We start from the raw sequence: 20,424 nt of genomic DNA on the forward strand, positions 1-20,424 counted from the left end.
GGGACCCAAGCTAAGCTCTGTGTCTCTGGAGGCTTCTCTCCCCAGCCCTCTGCGTTCCTGGTGCACAGTGGGCCCCGTAACTACTTGCTGAATGGATGGGTGGCTGGATGCATGGATGGATGAATGAGGAAAGAGTGAGTGGGAGAGAGAGCACTCTGGGCTCTGAGGGGGAGGCCTGTCAGGGCTGCTGCCAGCACATGCACACGGAGAGACATTCCAGGAGGTGCCATGAATGGTCCCGGAGCAGAGCAGGGGCTGGGGCACCGGGTTGCTGGGTGGGGCGCCAGCTCTGTATCTCATGATCCCTTCTCCACCTCCATCCCTCCTGCCTTCCTGCCAGCGATTACATCATTAAGGAGAAGACAGTTTTACTGCAGAAGAAGGACAGTGAGGGGTTTGGGTTCGTGCTCCGGGGGGCCAAGGGTGAGTGCCGGCCGGGGAGGGGCTGGGAGCAGGGCTCTCTGACCCAGGAAGCAGGGCCAGGGTGGGAGGCATGGAAAGAGGAAGGGACCCCACCCCTCCCACCACCCCACCCTGGGGTGCTGGTCCCTCAGCTACGGTGAGGCCTACGTGACTTGGGTCTGAGCCCCATCCCCTGCTTGGCCTCTCCACCCCCTCCCCTCCGACCCCGCCGGCTCCTCCCTGTCTGCAGCGCAGACCCCCATTGAGGAGTTCACCCCCACCCCGGCCTTCCCGGCGCTGCAGTACCTGGAGTCAGTGGACGAGGGCGGCGTGGCATGGAGGGCTGGACTTCGAATGGGAGACTTCCTCATCGAGGTGAGTCCTGCCACCTCTCTTCCATGGGGCCATGATGACAGGCCCCCAGTCCCCTCATAGTCCACACCAAGATCTGCCTACCCAACTCCAGAGTCTCCTTTGGCATCAGGCTTCCCAGCTCCCTGGCCACCCCCAGCCACAATTCCATCTGAGGTCTCTTCTGAAGTGTCTTGAAAGAATGGCACAGAGCTGTCTCCAACACACACACACACACACACACACACACACACACACACACTTCTGGGGGATGAGAAGGGGACCGGGATGAATAGGGTATGCAGAGCCTCCTCTTGGACCCTGAGCCAGGGAGTTCAGGAAGGGGGTAGGGGCCTGGCCAGGGCAGGAATGGTGAGGAGGTTCAGAGGGAGGGGAGAGTGGTGGACGGGGACAGGGCAGGGTAGGAGGCCACTTTGCTGGGATTCTGAAGCTGAAAACGACCCTCCCTCATCCCAACCTGTGCCACAGGTGAATGGGCAGAACGTGGTGAAGGTTGGCCACCGACAGGTGGTAAACATGATCCGCCAAGGGGGCAACACACTGATGGTCAAGGTGGTGATGGTCACCAGGCACCCGGACATGGATGAAGCTGTCCATAAGAAAGGTACTTTGCACACCTGCATGGCAAGGCCTGGGCATCTCACAGATACCAGATCAAGACCCTCAGGAGCCTTCATGGCTGGCCCCCACCACCCGAGGCCTGCACTTTCCCAAGGCTGCTTGTTCATGACCCTTCTGGGGACAAAAGGAGGCAGGGAGGGCTCAGCATGCCGGAGGTGCTGTTCTCTAGCTCTGGGAGCAGTGTGGTGGCAGGAAGTCATGGGGTCTTGTCCCCATGGTTCTGATGACGCCCACCCCCACGTCGCCTTTTCAGCACCCCAGCAGGCTAAGCGGCTCCCACCCCCAGCCATCTCCCTTCGTTCCAAGTCTATGACCTCAGAGCTGGAGGAAATGGGTGAGCCTGAGGGGCTGCTGGGGCTGAGGGCCAGGGAGGGGTGGGGAGGGGGCTGGACCGTCCCTCGAGTTTGTTAGTGTTGTTAGTGATCAGGGTCCTCGTCCTCCTTCTGTTCCCCAATCTATGGGCCAGACTCTGGCCTGCCTGTGTGTCTCTGAGAGAACACGTTCCCCTGTCCTCTTGTATCTCTGTTTCTCTGTCGGGATCTCTCTTAGGGTCTATATGTGTCCCGCTCTCTGCGGGTCGCTCTTTCTTTCCTTCAGGCCTCCCTACATCAGTGCCACCTCGCCCCCACCCCATTCTCTCTCTCTCTCCTTCCACTGGCTCCCCCCAAATCCCAATAACACAGGAGAGCGAACCCCTCCTTCCAGACAGGGCCCATTGGACCCAGGGGGGTCCGGTTTCCGCCGTCAGGGGCGGGTCGGGCAGCTGACCACCCGCCCCCCCCGGGGCCCTGAGGGAGGGGGGCGTTCCAGAGAGGGGGCCCTCGCCTCCCCCTGACGTCCTAACTCTTGGCTCCTCTACTGCCTCTCCCCCGGGCTAGTCTCCCCTTGGAAGAAGAAGAGTGGTGAGTGGGTACAGGACTGGCGGGAGGGCCCCTGTCTCCCGATCCCGCCGGTGGACTCGCCCCTCCCTGACCCCCGGCCCCTCACTGCCCCCACTCGCGCTTGCGCAGCCGCTGGCCACGCCCACCGGCCTGCACCTGCTAGCCACGCCCACGGGCCGAGCCTGCTCCGCCCCGTCCGCTGGGGCGCCCTTGGGCTTCATCCGTCTCTTTTGCCCACAGAGTACGAGCAGCAGCCTGCGCCAGTGCCCAGCATGGAGAAAAAGCGGACCGTGTATCAGATGGCTCTCAGTAAGATGACCGGCCCTGCTCCGGGTTGCCCGCGTGCCCCACCCCTCGGCCCTGCTGGGCGCCACCTTCACTCTTTCTCCCCGCGCCCCTCAGCCACTTCCACTGAGCGCGTGTCTTGGACCCCAGCCATGCCACGATCTCACCCCTCCCCTCTGTCTGCCGCCCGCCCCCTCCCCTGAGGCTCTCCTACTCTCTGCCTCACTCTTTCCCATCGCTGGGTCCTGCCTGCTGCGGGCAGAGGTGTCCCCCAGCAGGACTGCCGGTGCGCGGGGTGGAGGACAGCAGCCCTTTCCTGGTTCCTTCACAATGCTGTTCGGGCTTCCCCCACTCCCGCACCAGCTCTGCCTTTGTGGCGGGGTCTGAGCAAACTTCATCTCTCTGTCTCCCCACCCACCTTTGCCTCTGTCTAGACAAACTGGACGAAATCTTGGCGGCAGCTCAACAGACCATCAGTGCAAGCGAGAGTCCTGGGCCTGGCGGCCTGGCGTCCCTGGGCAAGCACCGGCCCAAAGGCTTCTTTGCCACCGAGGTAGGCAGCCTGGGGTGGGGAGGAAACAGCGGGGTGCACGTGCTGCCCTGGAGCCTCTTTCTTCTCCCCTTCCAGAAGGCTTCCTGACTACCTGTGCTTCATGCCAGCCCTGGAGGGACATCACTTCCTGGGTCCCCTCCTTTCTCCCCACTTTGCTGGCTCCCTTTCTCTTGCCCCTCATTCTCCCGCAAATCCAGTCTATCATAGCCTGGCTCTACTGGCCACTCCTGCTCCTCATGTTAGTTCTCTTGTCCTGCCTCTCTCTGCTCCTCGGGGGGGGGGGGTCTCAGGGAAGGCAGAATGATATCATAGATGGAGATCCTGGCATAACAGCTGCTCAACAAGTGGTAGTTGTTGAAATATTAATCATTAAGCCGGGCACCGGGCTACACACTTGTAGTCCCAGCCACTTGGGAGACTGAGGTTGGAGGATTGCTTGAGCCCAGGGGGACCAAGGCCAGCCTGGTCAACACAGTGAGCCCTCACCTCCAAAAACATATGTATGAATTATTATTTTTGTCCCTTCTCTGCAGCCTTTCCCCACTAGAGGGTGACCTCTGGAAGGTGGCTGTTGATCAGTTTGGGATGCTGTTTTTGGCAAAGATAATCTCATTTGTTCCTTAGAATCACCCTGTGTGGTACATATGCTTGTTAGCCCATTTACAGAAGCTGAGGCTCAGAGAAGGGGACAGGATTCCAACCCAGGAAGTCAGGCCCTAGACTCATAGTCCAGTCTCAGCCTGGATTCTTCTGGAAGGACCCTGCTGGCTTTTCCCTGGCTGTGTACTCTCTGAGATGTGCCTTTGACACCAAGGTCCCCCCACCCACAGATCTGACAGTACCTCACCCCACCCTCCACCAGTCACCTCCTGAGGCCACCCACTGCCTTAACTCTCCCTGAGCCCTCCTCCTTCTCTGCCCAGGTCCTGCCCTCTGGTCACACCTACCATCTGGTGGCCAAGGGGCCAGTTACTCTAGAGCTGGGTTCCTTGGCTTTTAGGGGTCATGGTCCCCTTTGGCAGGCTGACCAGTTGTCTCAGAATAATGCTTATAGATGCAAAATATGTACAATTAAAAAAAGGACAGTTACACCAAAATAGTAATCAAATTTTTTATTATTACTTTCTTCTTTTGCAGTACAAGAAATTGAACCCAGGGGTACTATACCACGGAGCTACATCCCTAGCTCCTTTTATTTAGAGACAGAGGGTCTCACTAAGTTGCCCAGGCTGGCCTCAAACTTGTGATCCTTCTGCCCCAGCCTCCTGAACTGCAGGGATTACAGGCATGCACCACCATGCCTGGCTTAAAATATTTTTAAAAGGCAAAATTTGTGATATCGTAATATTGGTCCCATTTTGTCAACACAAGATCTGGTGGTGGATCTTAACTACTCTAATTTCAAAATCATGAGGAGCATAAACACTATTTTGAGAAATGCGTACCACTGTGATGGGATATGGAAATGTCTGTGATTTCTACTGGGCATGTAGGCGCTGGTCTTGCTGAGACTAGCAGAGTTTGTTGCCTACATCCTTAATTGAGGAAGAGTTGAATATTCACTGGAGGATGTAAAAATAAAGACTTGTAGTTTATTCCTGTCTAAGTGCACAGTCGAGCCTGAAGTCTTCCCATAGCCTCCCCAAGGGTTATGCCGCATCCTGTAGAGGGTCTCATACTTTCACGAGATTCAAGAATTGGTGGCCAATTTTGCCCCAGGACTCCTGGAATTTCTGTCCAGTTTAGAGGCAGTAGGTCTTTAGCCACTTCTCAGAGCTTGGGGGAGTGCCTGTAAGCAACAGGCCCTGTCTTTATGCCCTTTTCCAAAGAAGTTTGAAATCCCTGCAGCTGTGAGGCTATCTTCCATGCTCACCTTCCCGCAAATTCAAAAGATCAAAAGTGCATGGTCAAGTGGAGCATGGGCCCGGTGGCACATGCCAGTAATCCCAGCGGCTCAGGAGGCTGAAGCAGGAGGATCACAAATTCAAAGCCAGCCTCAGCAATTTAGCAAGGCACTAAGCAATTTAGTGAGACCCTGTGTCAAAATAAAAAAAAAAAAAAAAAGGCTGGGGATGTGGCTCAGTGGTTAAGCACCCCTGGGTTCAATCCCTGGTGCAGAAACAAAACAAAACGTGGCCATGAAAGTCAGGGAGATGTGACTTCAAATCCTGACTTCCTTGGCTAACTATATCATTTTGGATTATGCTACTTAATTTCTGGGCATCTCACTTTCCTGCTCTGTAAAATGGGGTGAAAGATGACTGTATTGCTTTTTAGGAGAATTAAAGGAGCCCAACTCCTCACGTAGCAGGCTCTCAACAAACAGTGGCCTCCCTAGAGCCCGGCTCTTCCTCCCTCTTCTCAGAGATGCCTTTCTATCACCTTCTTGTCGCTGTTTTCTCTGTCTATGGTCTTCTCTCCTCACCCTCTGGTACCATCTGGTACCAGCAAACTTCTCTCAGGGCAGGAGGGAAGGACAGGAGAGAGAGAAAGCATCCCCATTTAACAGAGGATGAATAGAGGGCCTCAGAGATTTGAATTTGCTGGCCTTAGATCTCTCCTCCAGTGTATGTTCAATCAGAGCCGAGGTCCAAGTCCTCTTGACACACACCAGGGTTTCTTGGATCCTCAGTAATTGAGGATTCTATATTTGCAAACTCACCTGCTCACTAAAATTTAATTGGACCCCCAAATCAATATCTGTGGGTCTTTCTGTGATATGGACATGGACAGAGTCGCAAAATTTTCAAGTCACCCACCCGACATGCGTGCTCCTGACTAAGGTGGACTAAGCCAGCGCTCTGCCCAGTGCACACCCCTGTAGACTGGCACCCTAGAGTCACTGATTTCATACCAGGGATTTTTTTTTTCATCTTTGTGCCTTTTGTTGGCGATTTCAGTGTTTGAAATGTCCCCCAAGTATAGTTCTGAAATGCCACCTAGTATTTCTAAGTGCAGGAAGGCCATGATGTGCCTTATGGAGACGAGCTTTCTCAGGCATGAGTCGGTGAGTTTAATGCTAATCCACAAACTATATTAAATAAGATATGTCTCTACAGGAACACATACAAAACAAGGTGACGTATTGACAGGTTGACAAAAATGCACATTGACTTTACAGAACCTAACTACCACAGGTAACCAGAATTGTCTGTGTTCGGGGCCTGATGGCTCTGGCTTGCGGGACCTGTCCTGTGCGTTGTAGGATGTCTGACAGCGTCCCTGGAAGGTCCTCCAGGACTGCCTCCAGTCCACCACTGACCCCAGAGATGACCCACTGTTGCGGGTTGGGCAAAGCCACTTCTGGTTGAGCACCACTGCCTCACCATTCTGAGACTAAAAGAGTCTCAGCCTCAATGGACTCCAATCCTGGCCTCCCCGTGTTCCCTCCCCCACTCAATCAGGATTTGCTGATGGGCTGGCACGTGATGGCCTTTCTTTCCTCAGGCTTCCTTTCCTTCCAGAGGCATCTCAGCCCCTGCTCTCTCTGAATGTTCTTCCCTGTGAATCTGCCCCAGGTGTTTGCCTTGGTTCGCAGACCCCAGAAATTCTATAATTCACCTGTTAGGTGAATGTGCATTTAAATCCTTCTAACTTCATGTGCCATGTTTGGCCACATTATTTCATTTCTCTGCATCTCAACTTCCTCTTCTGTTACATGGGGTCAGAGCTGAGACCTTGCCCATTCTGATGAGCCTTAATGGAGGGTAACTCTAGCATAGCAAGGTGCTGATGAGAGACCCCACTGTGACTAGTGAATATCAGATTAGTGAAAGCAAATCTTACTTTCATTCATTCAGCAAATACATGGAGCCCCCAGGAAGTGCCCTGAAGCCCCAGTGTGGGGGCCACACTGTGAACTTGGTTACAGGAGAGACAAAATCCTGAGCCTTGAACTAGCCATCTGAGCTCCAAAGACCACCCAGCCGGGCTCAGCCACCAGCCAGTAATGAACAGATGCCCACCTGCTCTCTCCCCCTAGAAGTGAAGCTCATGGCGTTCACCTGATTTCTTCTCCGAGTCCTCCTGTTGCTCCTTGTCCAGGAGTCCAGGAGCCTGTGGTCATCTGCCCAGTAGAACCTCTGTTTCTTTTCTCACTCCCTGGATCTGTCCCTAGGTCCTCTCTAAAGCTCCTCTTATGTGGGGCTCTCTGCCCCTCTCTGTTCCACCCCACCTGCCAACCTCATCTTTCCTGCTCCGGCACCCAACATGAAGGCTTCTGCATCTCACTGGCCTCTCACATTTCTGGGAGTTATCCTCCTCTGTATCTCCACCTCTCTTCTCTCCCTCTTCATCCTTCGTGTGGACCCCTCTGTGTCTGTACTAGAGGCGGCACTCGGACCTTGAGAGGTTTCGATTCCCCAGGACATTGTTACACTCAGCCTAAGGGGTGGGGAGGGAGACCCACGGCTGCAGTGTGGCACAGAGCCCAGGCAGATCAAGGCCAAGGCCCAGGCCATGTCTCCTCCGAGGGATCTGCTGTTCGCCTGTCTGTCCTTCTGCATGGCTTTCGCTTTCTTGGCCACTGTCTCTGCTCTCTGGTCCCTGCAGTCTCTGTATGGGTGCTAGTTTCAGCCTTTCTTTCAACTTAGGTTCTCCCTCTAATTATATTTCTCACTCTGGGCTGGTGTCCTGGGACTGCCCCAGCCCTGCCCCAGCCCTCCCCGCCTCCAGCCCTACCAGGCTCGCCCCTCTGGGCCCCTCTTTCTCTCTGTTGCATTTCATTTCCCCTCCTGTCCCCCAGTCTTTCCCGCCCTTCTGAGCCCCCACCTCCCTCTCTGCCCCCATCGGCCCCTCCATCTCCATTCCGGGCCCTCCCATGGTGCAGCCTCCTTTACCCCTCTCAGGAGCTGTATCCTCTTTCCCAGCTCCTTGGCAGCCTGCGCCCCAGCAGGAGCGCTCACACTCTGCCACGGGGCACCCTCCCTCAGGCCACGAGAGAGCTGGACCCACGGGCCGACTCTTTCTAAGGAGGATCTTGCCCGGCAGCCAATGACGTCACGGGGCGCTGGCGCACTCTGATTGGCTCCCCCCCCCTGCGCGGGAGAGGATGCCCGGGGCTTGGTGATGGAGGTGGGCTGCCGCATCTGGAAGCCAGTTCTCCCCGCAGGCGGTCAGACCGACGCCTCCAAGGGTATAATGGCTCCGCCGGACACCTCTGAAACGGACCCTTCTTATATCCTCTTCTCTCCTTCCTCTAACACCTTGAAGGGTCTTTCACTGATCTTCACCCTCTTCAGCCAGGAACACTCTGGGCTCTCACCCTGAAGCTTATCGGTTGCCCTGACTCCAAACAGTTCCCAGCTGCTCTCACCCGACCCCCATCTCCCTGACCCCACTAGTCCCCCGGTTCTTCCGGGCACTTCCCCACCCTCCTGTCCTCCTGCCCTCCTCCCCTGCCTTCCACCTCCATAGCCCCACGTCTGCTTCAGCTTCCTCCCCTCTCTTTCCACCTGTATTTGATCTTAGCATCTCCCACCACCCTGGTCTGCTTTCTCCAATACCTCTTTAATCTTCTCCTCATTCACCGGCTGATCTAGGACAAAATCCTTGTCCCCTCTGATCCACAGCCTCTTTCATGATCATCAGAACAGCCTCATTGACCCCAGCTCAGGAGTTTGAGGGCTTCGGGGGACCAGTGTAGAAAGCAGCTGGCCAGTGGCTCACACAAAGTTGTCCCCTTCACCTGCCCCTCCTCTTTCTCTGCACCCCTGAATAATACCTTTACCATTCACAGGGTTCTGCTCCCTGATACAGACAGCCACAGGAAAGGACGGGAAACCAAGCAGGGCCTTTGGCAGGAGAAGAAGTTTGAGCAAGGTTGAGAGACTTGGGTGGCTGAGACCACTCAGTGGAGAACCGTCCTGTGCCCTTTGGGAGCTGGCGCTATGCGGTTTGATGGGATGTTCAGAAGGACAGGACTGTTTCGCCCTCAGGGCTCACTCTCATCTTTTCAGTGGGTCTTGTATGGCCTCCAAACAATTCTGCATTTTATACGTATTTATTGAGCACCCATTGCTAGGGTCTGAGGTTGTAGGAGTAAACCAGTCAAGTAAAGTCACTTCCTTCAGAGAACTTACACCTGCAGGGTGGGATGGGGCAGAATTGGGTTCTGCTGTGAGAGAAATTTCCAGATCACTGTGGTTTGACAAGGTAAATGCTCATGTCTCTTTCATGTTAGAGAAGTCTGGGGTAGGGATTCCCAGGAAGGTGGCAGCCTTCATGGTCAGGGAGACCTGGGGTTCTTCTCACTTTCTGCTCCAGCATCTTAGCTTTGCTTCTGCCTGCAAAGCAGCTGTAGAGCCCAAGAGGGCTGCTGGAGCTCTAGCTGTTGTACCAGCAATTCCAAGTAACAGGAACTTTGCAGGGTTGAAAGGCAGAAAGGCAAGAAAGGGCACCTTGCTGCCTCTTGGGTTATGGCTAGAGACGTCCCAGAAGTGACATACACTTCCACTTACCTTCGTCAACCCATTATATTTTACTGACTTATTTTGTTTATGGCTTGCCTGCCCTTCATGTGGCTGGGACATTTGTCGAATTTGCTGCATCTGCAGCATTCACATCAGCCCTGGCATGAGGAGGTGCTCCGTAAATATTTGTAGAATGAATGAGACAAACACAGAATCAGGACCAATGCGGGAAGGCAGTGCAGTGAGGGGTGGCCCAGACCTTAGGAAGGTCTGGGCTCCACTGCACCAGGGCCACCAGGGCGGTCCAGTAGAATTTCCTGTGATGATGGAAATGTGCCACATCTGTGCCACCCAGCGTGGTAGCCACCAGTAGCCGTGCCATAGAGAGACTGAAATTTACATCCAAATGGTCAGTGACTACTCTGAGACTGCACAGGCGCCCAGGAGAGCCAGCCAGCCGGCACGGAGGGGAGTCTTCCCAAGCAGAGCAGCAATACAGGGAAAGGCTGTCCCAGGCAGAGGGGCCAGCAAATGCTGAGGCTCTGAAGCTGGAAACGCAGAGGCTGGATCAAGGGGAAAGGAGGGGCCTGGTGGCCACACAGAGTCCTGTCCCAAAGGCGGGAACTTTGTCCTGATCCGGTTTTCTGTCTCTGCACTTCTGGTCTCAAAAACAGAGAAGGGAGGCATCTGGGGCCACCAGGCAGAAGCTGGGGAGTGTGCGCCAGCAGTGGGGGTGGCTGGCTGGTTCTCCGTCAGTCACCCTCATTTGACCTGAGCTTGTGGAGCATCAGGCAGGGGAGAGGGCTGCCCGTGGCTGCCCTTAGGCAGATTTCTGTTTTTACTTCCCCGAGCGTTGGGAACTTTGCCTTTGTGAGCCCCTCCTATATTCCATGCTTATATGGGTACAAAGGCAAATACAGTTGGCCCTCTGTACCCTCAATTTCCAAATTCTCTGATTCAACCAACTACAGATTGAAAACATGTGGGGGGAAAATGGCCTCTGTACCAAACATGTTGTTTTTCTTATTACCCTCTGAGCAATATTAGTAGAGCAACTCTTTACAGAGCATTTGCAATCTCATAAGTATTACAGATAATCTAGAAATGATTTGAGGTATACAGGAGGATGTACCTAAGTTGTATGCAAATACTGTGCCATTTTAGATAAGGGACTTGAGCTTCCATGGGTTCCGGTACCCACTGGGGTCCTGAAACCAATCACCGTGGATACCAAAGAATGACTGTTGATGGCCTGTCTTCCTTTTGTTCCTTCTGTTTTTTAAAAGACATTAAAACACTTCCCCTAGCAGTACTGTGGCCCTAGAGCTGGTAGCTCGAGTGCCGGGAGAGGTTGCCCTGCCTTCTGGGAGCTTCCATGTTAGAGGCTGGTACAGAGAGCAAGCAAGTGAATGAGGTCATTTCAGATGAAGACAGGCGTGACAGGGACACATGGCAGACAGCTGTGGGACAGGCAGAGGACTGTGGGGTGGAGGAGTCAAAGATGAAAGGATGGTGAGACAGATGGGGGAGGACAGGCTGCAGGGAGGAGAGCCAGGACTTGTCAGTTCTAGGCCAGGACAGAGCTGGGGTGCTGGGGAGCAGAAGAGGTGGGGTATGGTGGGAACAGAGGGAACAGGTGAGCGATGCAGGCGAGGGCCTGGCGACAGAGGGAGTCTTCACGTGGGTCACTGGAATGGGAGCCCAAGATGGTGATGTCTGTGCCGGCCGTTTGCTATGGTGGAACCTTCAGAGAGTGACGCCAGCAGACTGGTCCCCACTGGAGTCTCTCTTCAGCCTGATCCCACGGGAGCTCTGGAGTGTGAGCTGCACCCCGGAGCCAAACCTGCCTGGTACCTGTGCCTTACTAGTCCCTCCTGGGCACTGCTCTGAGAAAGAAGCTGGCCCCCTCAGGGAACCTGCGATTCTCTGGTGCTGCCAGCAGGAGCCGCCCGCAGGAGGGGAGCTGGAGGGGAGGGGTCTGCAGGGCACCGGCAGTGCCTCCCTCAGAGGGCCGTGCAGACAGAATTGGGAAATTCAGATCTGCTTCTAACCAACATGGGATGCTGCTGGAGGAGTCCAGGCGGGGCCATTGCGTGCCCTGAATTTCTTCTCAAAACATCCCTTTGACTTTTGTATGGCCAGCAACCCAGAAAGGGGTGTGGGGATAAGTAGGGGCAGGAGTAGGAAGAAAGAGGTTCCTGCCGCCCTCCAGGTGAGCGCCAGTGGGGACATGGATACAGGAAATGATGGCAGGAACTGCGCAGCTTAGCGATGGTAGCGCCATGGGGTTGGCTGCTCATCTGCTCTGTGCTCCGTCCTTTCTCCCCCTGCCCACACTAAACACTTTGCCCTGACTTAGATGTGTCCACTTTCTCCCCACGGCGCCCCCTGCCTGTGGAGCCCTGGCAGAGGAATGCGGGGTGGTGGTGTGGGCAGCCGGGAGGCTCCATGCTCTGACTGACTCTCCTCTGCTCTCTCCTCTCTCCTGCTGACTGCCGCCCCAAAGTCGAGCTTTGATCCCCACCACCGCTCCCAGCCAAGTTATGAGCGTCCTTCTTTCCTGCCTCCAGGACCTGGGCTTATGCTCCGGCAAAAATCCATCGGTATGTCCCTGGAAGGGTGCATGTGAGGGACATGGGGTGGGTGGCTGATCATTTACATGTCAAGCAAGGGCGCTTGGAGATGTTTTCTACTTCCACACGTGACCACGTTCTGTCAGGTCTGGTAAAGAGCTCAGACTTTGGAACTGGGGAAGTGCGGTGTGAATCCTGGCTCCTCTCCTGAGCTGTGTGACCTGGAACAGGTGGCTGCTCTGGGCTTTGGACTCTGCATCTACAAAACAGGACATTTTTGCCTTCCTGGATATAGGATTAGTGCTCAGAAGAGAGGATGGGGCCCTTAGACAACTGGGAGTTGACAACAGGTTGGGAGGAAGGCAGATGCGGGATGGGAAACAGGTGAGAGGGTCAAAGACAATTGATGAGCAGGCAAAGACCTAACTCCTCCAAGCTTCCCAGAGTGGTTTGCCCATTGGAGCCAGCTGTTCCCCAGCGTCCAGTGTTCACAGTCTCCCTGAGTCTTGCATCTTTGGAGTCTTCCTGGGTCTCGCTGTGTGCCCAGTGCTTTCTCCATCACTTCTCTTAAACATTGGCTTCACCCTGGGCATTCTACCTGTATAATCACAGGTCTGAGGCGCTGACTGCATTTTCTTCCTGCATATACATGAAAAGAAGCACACACTACCCCCATAATCACGGGGATCCCTTCCCAGCTCAAGCTACTTTGGCTCACCCCAAGCCACCACCAGCACACTGCAGCCTTTCCGCAAATTAGAAAAAGGCGCCCCCTCATGGCTCCAGGAGGAAATTCAGATGAATTTCGCCCCCTGCCCTCTTCCTCCCCCTGCTGTTTGTTGTTGCGCAGTGCACAACCTGTATCAATTGGAGGCGTTGGGCTAATATCTGAAATTTTTAGCATGTGATACTAGGTCATCGTTATCATCATCATCATCATCATCATCACCATCACCACCACCACCACCATCCCTACTACTGCTTCTGCTTTCTATGGGATAGGGGAGCGGGAGACTCCTGCCTCTAGGCCCCATCCTGGATCCTCTCTGTCTCCCTAGGGGCTGCAGAGGATGATAGACCCTACCTAGCACCCCCAGCCATGAAGTTTAGCCGCAGCCTGTCTGTGCCTGGTTCGGAGGACATCCCCCCACCACCCACGACGTCCCCACCAGAGCCTCCCTACAGCACACCTCCGGCCCCCTCCACCTCCGGCCGCCTTACCCCCTCCCCCCGGGGTGGCCCCTTCAACCCAGGCTCAGGTGGACCCCTCCCCGCCTCCTCCCCTGCGTCCTTTGATGGACCCTCCCTTCCCGACACCCGCGTGGGGGGCCGTGAGAAGAGCCTGTACCACAGTGGCCCCCTCCCCCCTGCCCACCACCACCCGCCCCACCACCACCACCACCACGCCCCACCCCCCCAGCCCCACCACCACCACGCCCACCCCCCTCACCCCCCAGAGATGGAGACCGGTGGCTCCCCGGACGACCCCCCTCCCCGATTGGCTCTGGGGCCCCAGCCGAGCCTGAGAGGCTGGCGGGGCGGCGGGCCCAGCCCGACCCCTGGAGCCCCGTCCCCTTCACACCACGGTAGCGGGGTCGGGGTCAGCAGCTCCTCCCAGGCCCCGGCCCTGCGCTACTTTCAGCTGCCGCCCAGGGCGGCCAGCGCGGCCATGTACGTGCCAGCCCGCTCCGGCCGTGGCCGCAAGGGCCCGCTGGTCAAGCAGACCAAAGTGGAGGGCGAGCCCCAGAAGGGTGGCCTCCCGCCCGCCCCCTCGCCCACGTCCCCCGCCTCCCCGCAGCCGCCGCCAGCCGCGGCCGCGCCCTCCGAGAAAAACTCCATCCCCATCCCCACCATCATCATCAAAGCTCCGTCCACCAGTAGCAGCGGCCGCAGCAGCCAGGGCAGCAGCACCGAGGCCGAGCCCCCGACCCAGCCCGAGGCAGCCGGCGGCGGCGGCGGCTCCTCGCCGAGTCCCGCCCCGGCCGTGTCGCCCGTGCCGCCGTCTCCCTCGCCCGTGCCCACCCCCGCCTCGCCCAGCGGCCCGGCCACTCTAGATTTCACCAGCCAGTTCGGAGCGGCCCTGGTGGGGGCGGCCCGGAGGGAAGGGGGCTGGCAGAACGAGGCCCGCCGGCGCTCCACGCTCTTCCTGTCCACCGACGCGGGGGATGAGGACGGCGGCGACGGCGGGCTGGGCCCAGGGGCGCCCCCGGGGCCGCGGCTGCGCCACTCCAAATCCATCGACGAGGGCATGTTCTCGGCCGAGCCCTACCTCCGGCTGGAGTCGGCGGGCGTGGGCGGCGGCGCGGGCTACGGGGGCTACGGAGCCGGCGGCCGCGCCTACGGGGGCAGCGGGGGCAGCAGCGCCTTTACCAGCTTCCTGCCCCCGCGACCCCTGGTCCACCCGCTGACCGGCAAGGCCCTGGATCCGGCCTCCCCGCTCGGGCTGGCCCTGGCCGCCCGCGAGCGGGCGCTGAAGGAGTCCTCGGAGGGCGGCGGGGCGCCCCAGCCTCCTCCCCGGCCCCCGTCGCCGCGCTACGAGGCCCCGCCGCCCACCCCGCACCACCACTCGCCCCACGCCCACCACGAGCCAGTGCTGCGCCTCTGGGGGGCCTCGCCGCCCGACCCCGCGCGCCGGGAGCTGGGGTACCGGGCAGGGCTGGGCAGCCAGGAGAAGTCCCTCCCGGCCAGTCCACCGGCTGCGCGACGCTCCCTGCTGCACCGCCTGCCCCCCACAGCTCCTGGGGTCGGGCCGCTCCTGCTGCAGCTGGGGCCCGAGCCCCCGGCCCCGCACCCTGCCGTGAGCAAGGCCTGGCGGTCCGGAGCCCCCGAAGAGCCCGAGAGGCTGCCCCTGCACGTGCGGTTCCTCGAGAATTGCCAGCCGAGGGCCACCGCGTCGGGCGGACGGGGGCCCCAGTCGGAAGACGGGCCCGGAGTCCCGCCGCCCAGCCCGCGCCGCTCCGTGCCTGCCTCCCCCACCTCCCCGCGGGGCGGCGAGGAGAACGGGCTCCCCCTGCTGGTCCTGCCGCCGCCCGCTCCTTCGGTGGACGTGGACGACGGCGAATTCCTTTTTGTGGAACCTCTGCCTCCGCCTCTGGAGTTCTCCAACAGCTTCGAAAAGCCAGAGTCGCCTCTCACGCCTGGGCCTCCGCACCCGCTGCCGGACCCTCCCACCCCCGCCACTCCCTTACCCCCGGTGCCACCCCCAGCGGTGGCCCCCGCCCCTCCCACCCTGGACTCCACCGCATCGAGCCTGACGTCCTACGACAGTGAGGTGGCCACACTGACCCAGGGGGCTCCTTCAGCTCCTGGAGACCCCCCTCCACCAGGCCCTCCGGCCCCAGCAGCACCGGCTCCCCCAGTCCCTCAGGCGGGTCCAGACCCTCCACCAGGCACGGATTCTGGTATTGAGGAGGTGGACAGTCGGAGCAGCAGTGACCACCCCCTGGAGACCATCAGTAGCGCATCGACGCTGAGCAGCCTGTCTGCTGAAGGTGGTGGGAGCGCAGGGGGTGGTGGAGGTGGCGGGGGTGGGGCTGGTGTGTCCAGTGGCCCCGAGCTTCTGGACACCTATGTGGCCTACCTGGACGGCCAGGCCTTCGGGGGGAGCGGGCCTCCTGGCCCACCGTACCCCCCACAGCTCATGACTCCCTCTAAGCTCCGGAGCCGGGCACTGGGGGCCAGCGGAGGGTTGCGGCCTGGCCCCAGTGGGGGACTGAGAGACCCTGTCACCCCTACCAGCCCCACCGTCTCGGTGACAGGGGCTGGAACTGATGGGCTGCTGGCCCTGAGTGCTTGCTCAGGACCCTCGACAGCAAGCGTAGCTGGGGGTTCAGTGGTGGTAGAGCCAGAAGTCCCGCCGGTGCCCTTGCCCACGGCCTCGTCCCTGCCTCGGAAGCTGGTGCCCTGGGAGGAGGGCCCGGGCCCCCCGCCGCCCCTGCCTGGGCCTCCGAGCCAGCCTCAGGCCTCAGCCTTGGCCACAGTGAAAGCCAGCATCATCAGTGAACTCAGCTCCAAGCTCCAACAGTTTGGGGGCTCCTCGGCAGCTGGAGGGGCTCTGCCTTGGGCCCGGGGAGGCAGCGGGGGCAGCGGGGACAGTCACCACGGGGGACCCAGCTACGTCCCCGAGAGGACCTCCTCCCTACAGCGGCAGAGGTGAGCCTGGGCTAGTGGCTGGCAGTGGAGGCCAGAGCGGCCCATGTGGGCACCAGAGTCCCTCTTCCCCCTAGCTGTGTCCTTTTAGGGTCTCTGGGTGACAGAAAGGAAATAGAAACGGGGCTGGGTGGCAGACCTGGCCCTGAGGATGCTGCCTTCCCAAGGGCCTCGGACTTCCTCTCAGTGACTCCTTTGGCCTCCTCCATCCCCGCCACAGCCCACACCTCAGGATGAGACCGTGTTAGGAACAAGACTCAGAGCGGCTTGCTGAGGTCTCTTTCCTTGTTGGGGTCAATTCCTTGGACCGTCCCTGGAATCTCCTTGAGATCTGTGGTGTGGCTCAGGATGTAACGTTTGGGGGCACAGTGGTTACAGGTGTGGCTCTGGGGCCCAGTTCCTGGGGTCCCAGGCCCGGCCCAGCCCTGAAGCGAGGTGATTTTAGACAAAGGAATTCCACCTCTCTGTGGAAGGGGGCAGCACAGTGCCTGCTCAAAAGAGTTTGAAGTGGGCCATTGTTAGGAGATGGAGGAGGACAGGGGTCTCTTAGGAGCCCGGCACCGGGGTAGGTGGGTAAATCCGGGAAGATGCCCAAGTTTCCCCCAACAGCTAGTCTGAACCCATCAAGACCTCCGAGCCTTAGGGAAAGTGGTTACTGTCCTGATTCAGACCCAGGGAGGGGGAGAGAGCTTAAGAATGGCATGCATCCCCAGAGCGCACTGGACTTCCATTTGAGAGTTGGGGATCATCATGATTAACATGCAAGTGTGGGTTTATCAGGCCATTGAGATTCTAAAGCAAGTCACTCGTGATTCTTGAATATTCTGAGTTGAGGAGAGGACACTTAATTTAGCCAACAAATGCATCCCTGCCATGTATCACCTGCCATGTGCTGGGTACCATTCTGGGTGAGGAGGGCTCCAGAGTGGACAAGGCAGGGAACAGACCCCACAGCCCACAGTCTGGTGAGGCTGGCGCCGGGGGGCGGGGCACAGAATGATTTCAACCATCCTTAAGAAAAATAAAATAATGGGATGGTTATAGAAGGTCTCTCAAAAAACAGGCAAGAGGAGCCGAGAGTGGAGAAGGGAAGGGGCCCATCACCAGGCTGTCTGGGGAAAGAGTGAGCTACCCAGAGGGAACAGCCAGTTCAAAGGCCCTGAGGTGGGCCTGTACTGGAGGGAGGTAAAGGGATGAGGGGAACCTATTTCTCCCCTTGTTTCTTCTCTCTTTCATCTCCCTCTCTTCATCTCTCTTTCTCTCTCTCTCTGTCCCCTGTCCCCATCCATCTTTCTCCCCTGAATGCCCACCCTCTTTTTGTTTCTCTCTCACTGTCTCCCTGTCTTCCACTCTGCTATGACTGGCCATAACCCGAAAGGCAGTATAGAGTAGTGGTTAAGAGCTCAGACTTTGGTGCCATATAACCGGGCTCTGCCACTTCCTGGCTGTGTGTCCTTAGGCAAGTTACTTAACCTCTCTGTGCTGATGATGATGATGATGATGATGATAATAGTAACCTGCGTCAGGGCTGTCGTGGGGATTAAATTGAGATGCAATATGGAAAGCACTTAGAACGATGCCTGGCACACTGAGCAGCAGTGAGTGATGGCGATTATTATTATTATCACTTAATGTCTCTTTTTCTTTCATCTCTTGACTGTCACCCTGTCCCTGTCCTCTCCTCTCTCTCTCCCTTCATTTCTGTCCTGACGTCCATCTGACCCCTGTGCTCCTCCCATCTCTCCCTGCCTCTCTGCTCCACCTCTCTGCCCACCCTCGTGTCTCTCTCCCTATATCTTGACCTCTGCCTCTCTCTCACCCTGCCCTGGCCCCCCGGCACCCCTCTCCTCCACCCTCGCCCCTGGTCATCTTCCAGGCTCTCCGACGACTCCCAGTCCTCCCTCCTCTCCAAACCAGTCAGCAGCCTGTTTCAGAACTGGCCCAAACCACCTCTGCCACCACTCCCCACTGGAACTGGCGTGCCCCCTTCAGCAGCTGCAGCCCCAGGGGCCACCTCACCCTCGGCCTCCTCCTCCTCCACGTCCACCCGCCACCTCCAGGGCGTGGAGTTCGAGATGCGGCCCCCTCTGCTCCGGCGGGCCCCCAGCCCCTCGCTGCTGCCCACCTCGGAGCACAAGGTCAGCCCTGCGCCCAGGCCCTCGTCCTTGCCCATCCTGCCTTCTGGACCCCTCTATCCGGGCCTCTTTGACATCCGTGGCTCCCCCACTGGAGGGGCAGGAGGCTCTGCTGACCCATTTGCCCCTGTCTTTGTGCCGCCACACCCGGGGATATCCGGGGGCCTTGGAGGAGCTCTGTCGGGGGCATCGCGCTCCCTCTCACCCACCCGCCTGCTTTCGCTGCCCCCGGACAAGCCGTTTGGCGCTAAACCTCTGGGGTTCTGGACCAAGTTCGATGTGGCCGATTGGCTCGAGTGGCTGGGCTTGGCTGAGCACCGTGCCCGGTTCCTGGACCATGAGATCGATGGCTCCCACCTGCCCGCCTTGACCAAGGAGGACTATGTGGATCTGGGTGTGACCAGGGTGGGCCACCGCATGAACATTGACCGGGCTCTCAAATTCTTCCTGGAGAGGTGATGGCTGGCCTGGACGGACCAGCCCGTCCACAGTACCCTTGAGCCTGCTGGCCTCCTGACCTCTGAACCCTGACCACCATTCTCTCCCTGGGCCAGGGACTCTGCTGAAACTGCGCCCTGCCCTCGTCTCCCAAGGCCTTGGGCCACCAGGTGGCCCTGTGCAGGCCGGACACTTTGCGCCCTACAGGAGGGGGCGGCTGACACAAGACTGTGTTGTGACAGGGGGCGGAGGGGGCGATGGAAGAAAGGACACAGGGGATCCAGAAGGAGGGAAGGGTCGATTCTGGGGGGAGGGGTCAGACAGAGCCATAGAGGGTCAGCCCTGAGCCTGACTGGATGGGGGCCTGACTCCCAGGCCACAGGGGAAGGGGGCACCCTCAGATTCCATCACCTGCCGCCTCTCAGCAGCCTTCCCACCTTGCCGGCCCCAGCCCCCCTCGCCCCTCCCCTGCACACAGGCTGCCCCTCCTGCACGCGCACTCCATTGCACGCCCACTTGCCTCTACCCGCTTCCCTGGGCTGCAGTTTTGCACAGATTGGCCCTCTCGCTGTCTTGCACACTCGCCTTTGCGTCCAGGCTCCGGGGGGGGGGCCCCCTCAGCTGTCAGACACGCTGTTTTTGCGTTTCGCTCCCTCCTCCGCTCTGACTCTGCTCACACTCTTCCGCTGGGACCCTCTTGTGCACACCTCACTTCCTACAGCCTCAGACCCCTCAGCCTCTCTGAACCCATGATGCAGACACACGTGGGACACACCTTCCCTGCCCATCCGGACCCCACACCCACCCCCCCCACCCCCGCTCCCTGGGAGCCTTCTCTGCTCAGTCCTTGCGTCTGTCCAACTGTCCGTCTGTTGGTGCTCTCTCCTCTCTCGTGCAGCCCTCCGCACACAGTTACCTCCATTTGCTTACGTCGAAGCACTTTCTTCTTTATCATGAACCCCCAGATTCTTACTCTACCCACCTCTTCCTCCAAGTGGCACTCTCACCCCTCCCCTGCCACTTTCTCCCTCAACCTCTTGCACTGTCACTTTTGCACACTTGCTTCACAGAACTGTCTCTCTCACAAATGCTCACTCCCCTCCTCTTTGCCAGGTCCCATTTCCCTGCACCCCTCTTCTTCAGACCCTTGTCCACCTCCACTCTTGACTCTCACACACCCTCTTGCACACTCGCGGTCACGTGTACCCTCCTCTGCGTTCTGACTGTTCCCCGGGAGCCTCTTCCTTCTGTGATGCTTTGCACCCGGGGACCTGCTGCACCCCTCTGCCTTTCCGCTAATGCAGCTCCCAGGAGAGCGTGCACTGCCCCCTCTTTCTGTTTGCACACCCATCTCCCTCGCTTCTGGGCTGCACTGCCCCTCCCTCTCCTGAAACCCTTCTCTTCTGCTCCTGCCCAGGCACAACTCTGTGGCTATTCTCATGCTCTGCGCCCCTCCTGCTCTCCTCACTCCCTGGAGAAAGGCCGGTGCTTGCCTGCTCCTGCTCACCAGGCTTCTCACCCCTCCTCTGCCACCAGCTCCCCTTCTCTTCCAGCTCTCTCCCCTTACTCTCCCTGCCCTTCCTGGGCCACCTGTCCCTCCGTTTT

General features: G+C 58.5%; 1 protein-coding gene across 1 annotated transcript in view; it reads left to right on the forward strand.

The window, feature by feature from the left end:
* The window catches only part of SHANK1 (SH3 and multiple ankyrin repeat domains 1), a 44,235-nt gene extending 25,310 nt beyond the window's left edge, over positions 1–18,925 (forward strand). Inside the window, exons 16-25 of the mRNA XM_081275736.1 lie at positions 341–423; positions 653–777; positions 1,243–1,378; positions 1,649–1,729; positions 2,274–2,297; positions 2,517–2,585; positions 2,996–3,114; positions 12,031–12,127; positions 13,156–16,249; positions 18,123–18,925. Of these exons, the coding sequence (XP_081131862.1) occupies positions 341–423; positions 653–777; positions 1,243–1,378; positions 1,649–1,729; positions 2,274–2,297; positions 2,517–2,585; positions 2,996–3,114; positions 12,031–12,127; positions 13,156–16,249; positions 18,123–18,840 (4,546 nt within the window). The 3' untranslated portion in view covers positions 18,841–18,925. The remainder of the gene's footprint in view (positions 1–340; positions 424–652; positions 778–1,242; positions 1,379–1,648; positions 1,730–2,273; positions 2,298–2,516; positions 2,586–2,995; positions 3,115–12,030; positions 12,128–13,155; positions 16,250–18,122) is intronic.
* Positions 18,926–20,424: the final 1,499 nt, after the last annotated feature.

The sequence above is a fragment of the Spermophilus citellus genome (genome assembly GCF_964194105.1).
Source record: "Spermophilus citellus genome assembly, chromosome: 18".
In the NCBI taxonomy this organism is placed as follows: Eukaryota; Metazoa; Chordata; class Mammalia; order Rodentia; family Sciuridae; genus Spermophilus; species Spermophilus citellus.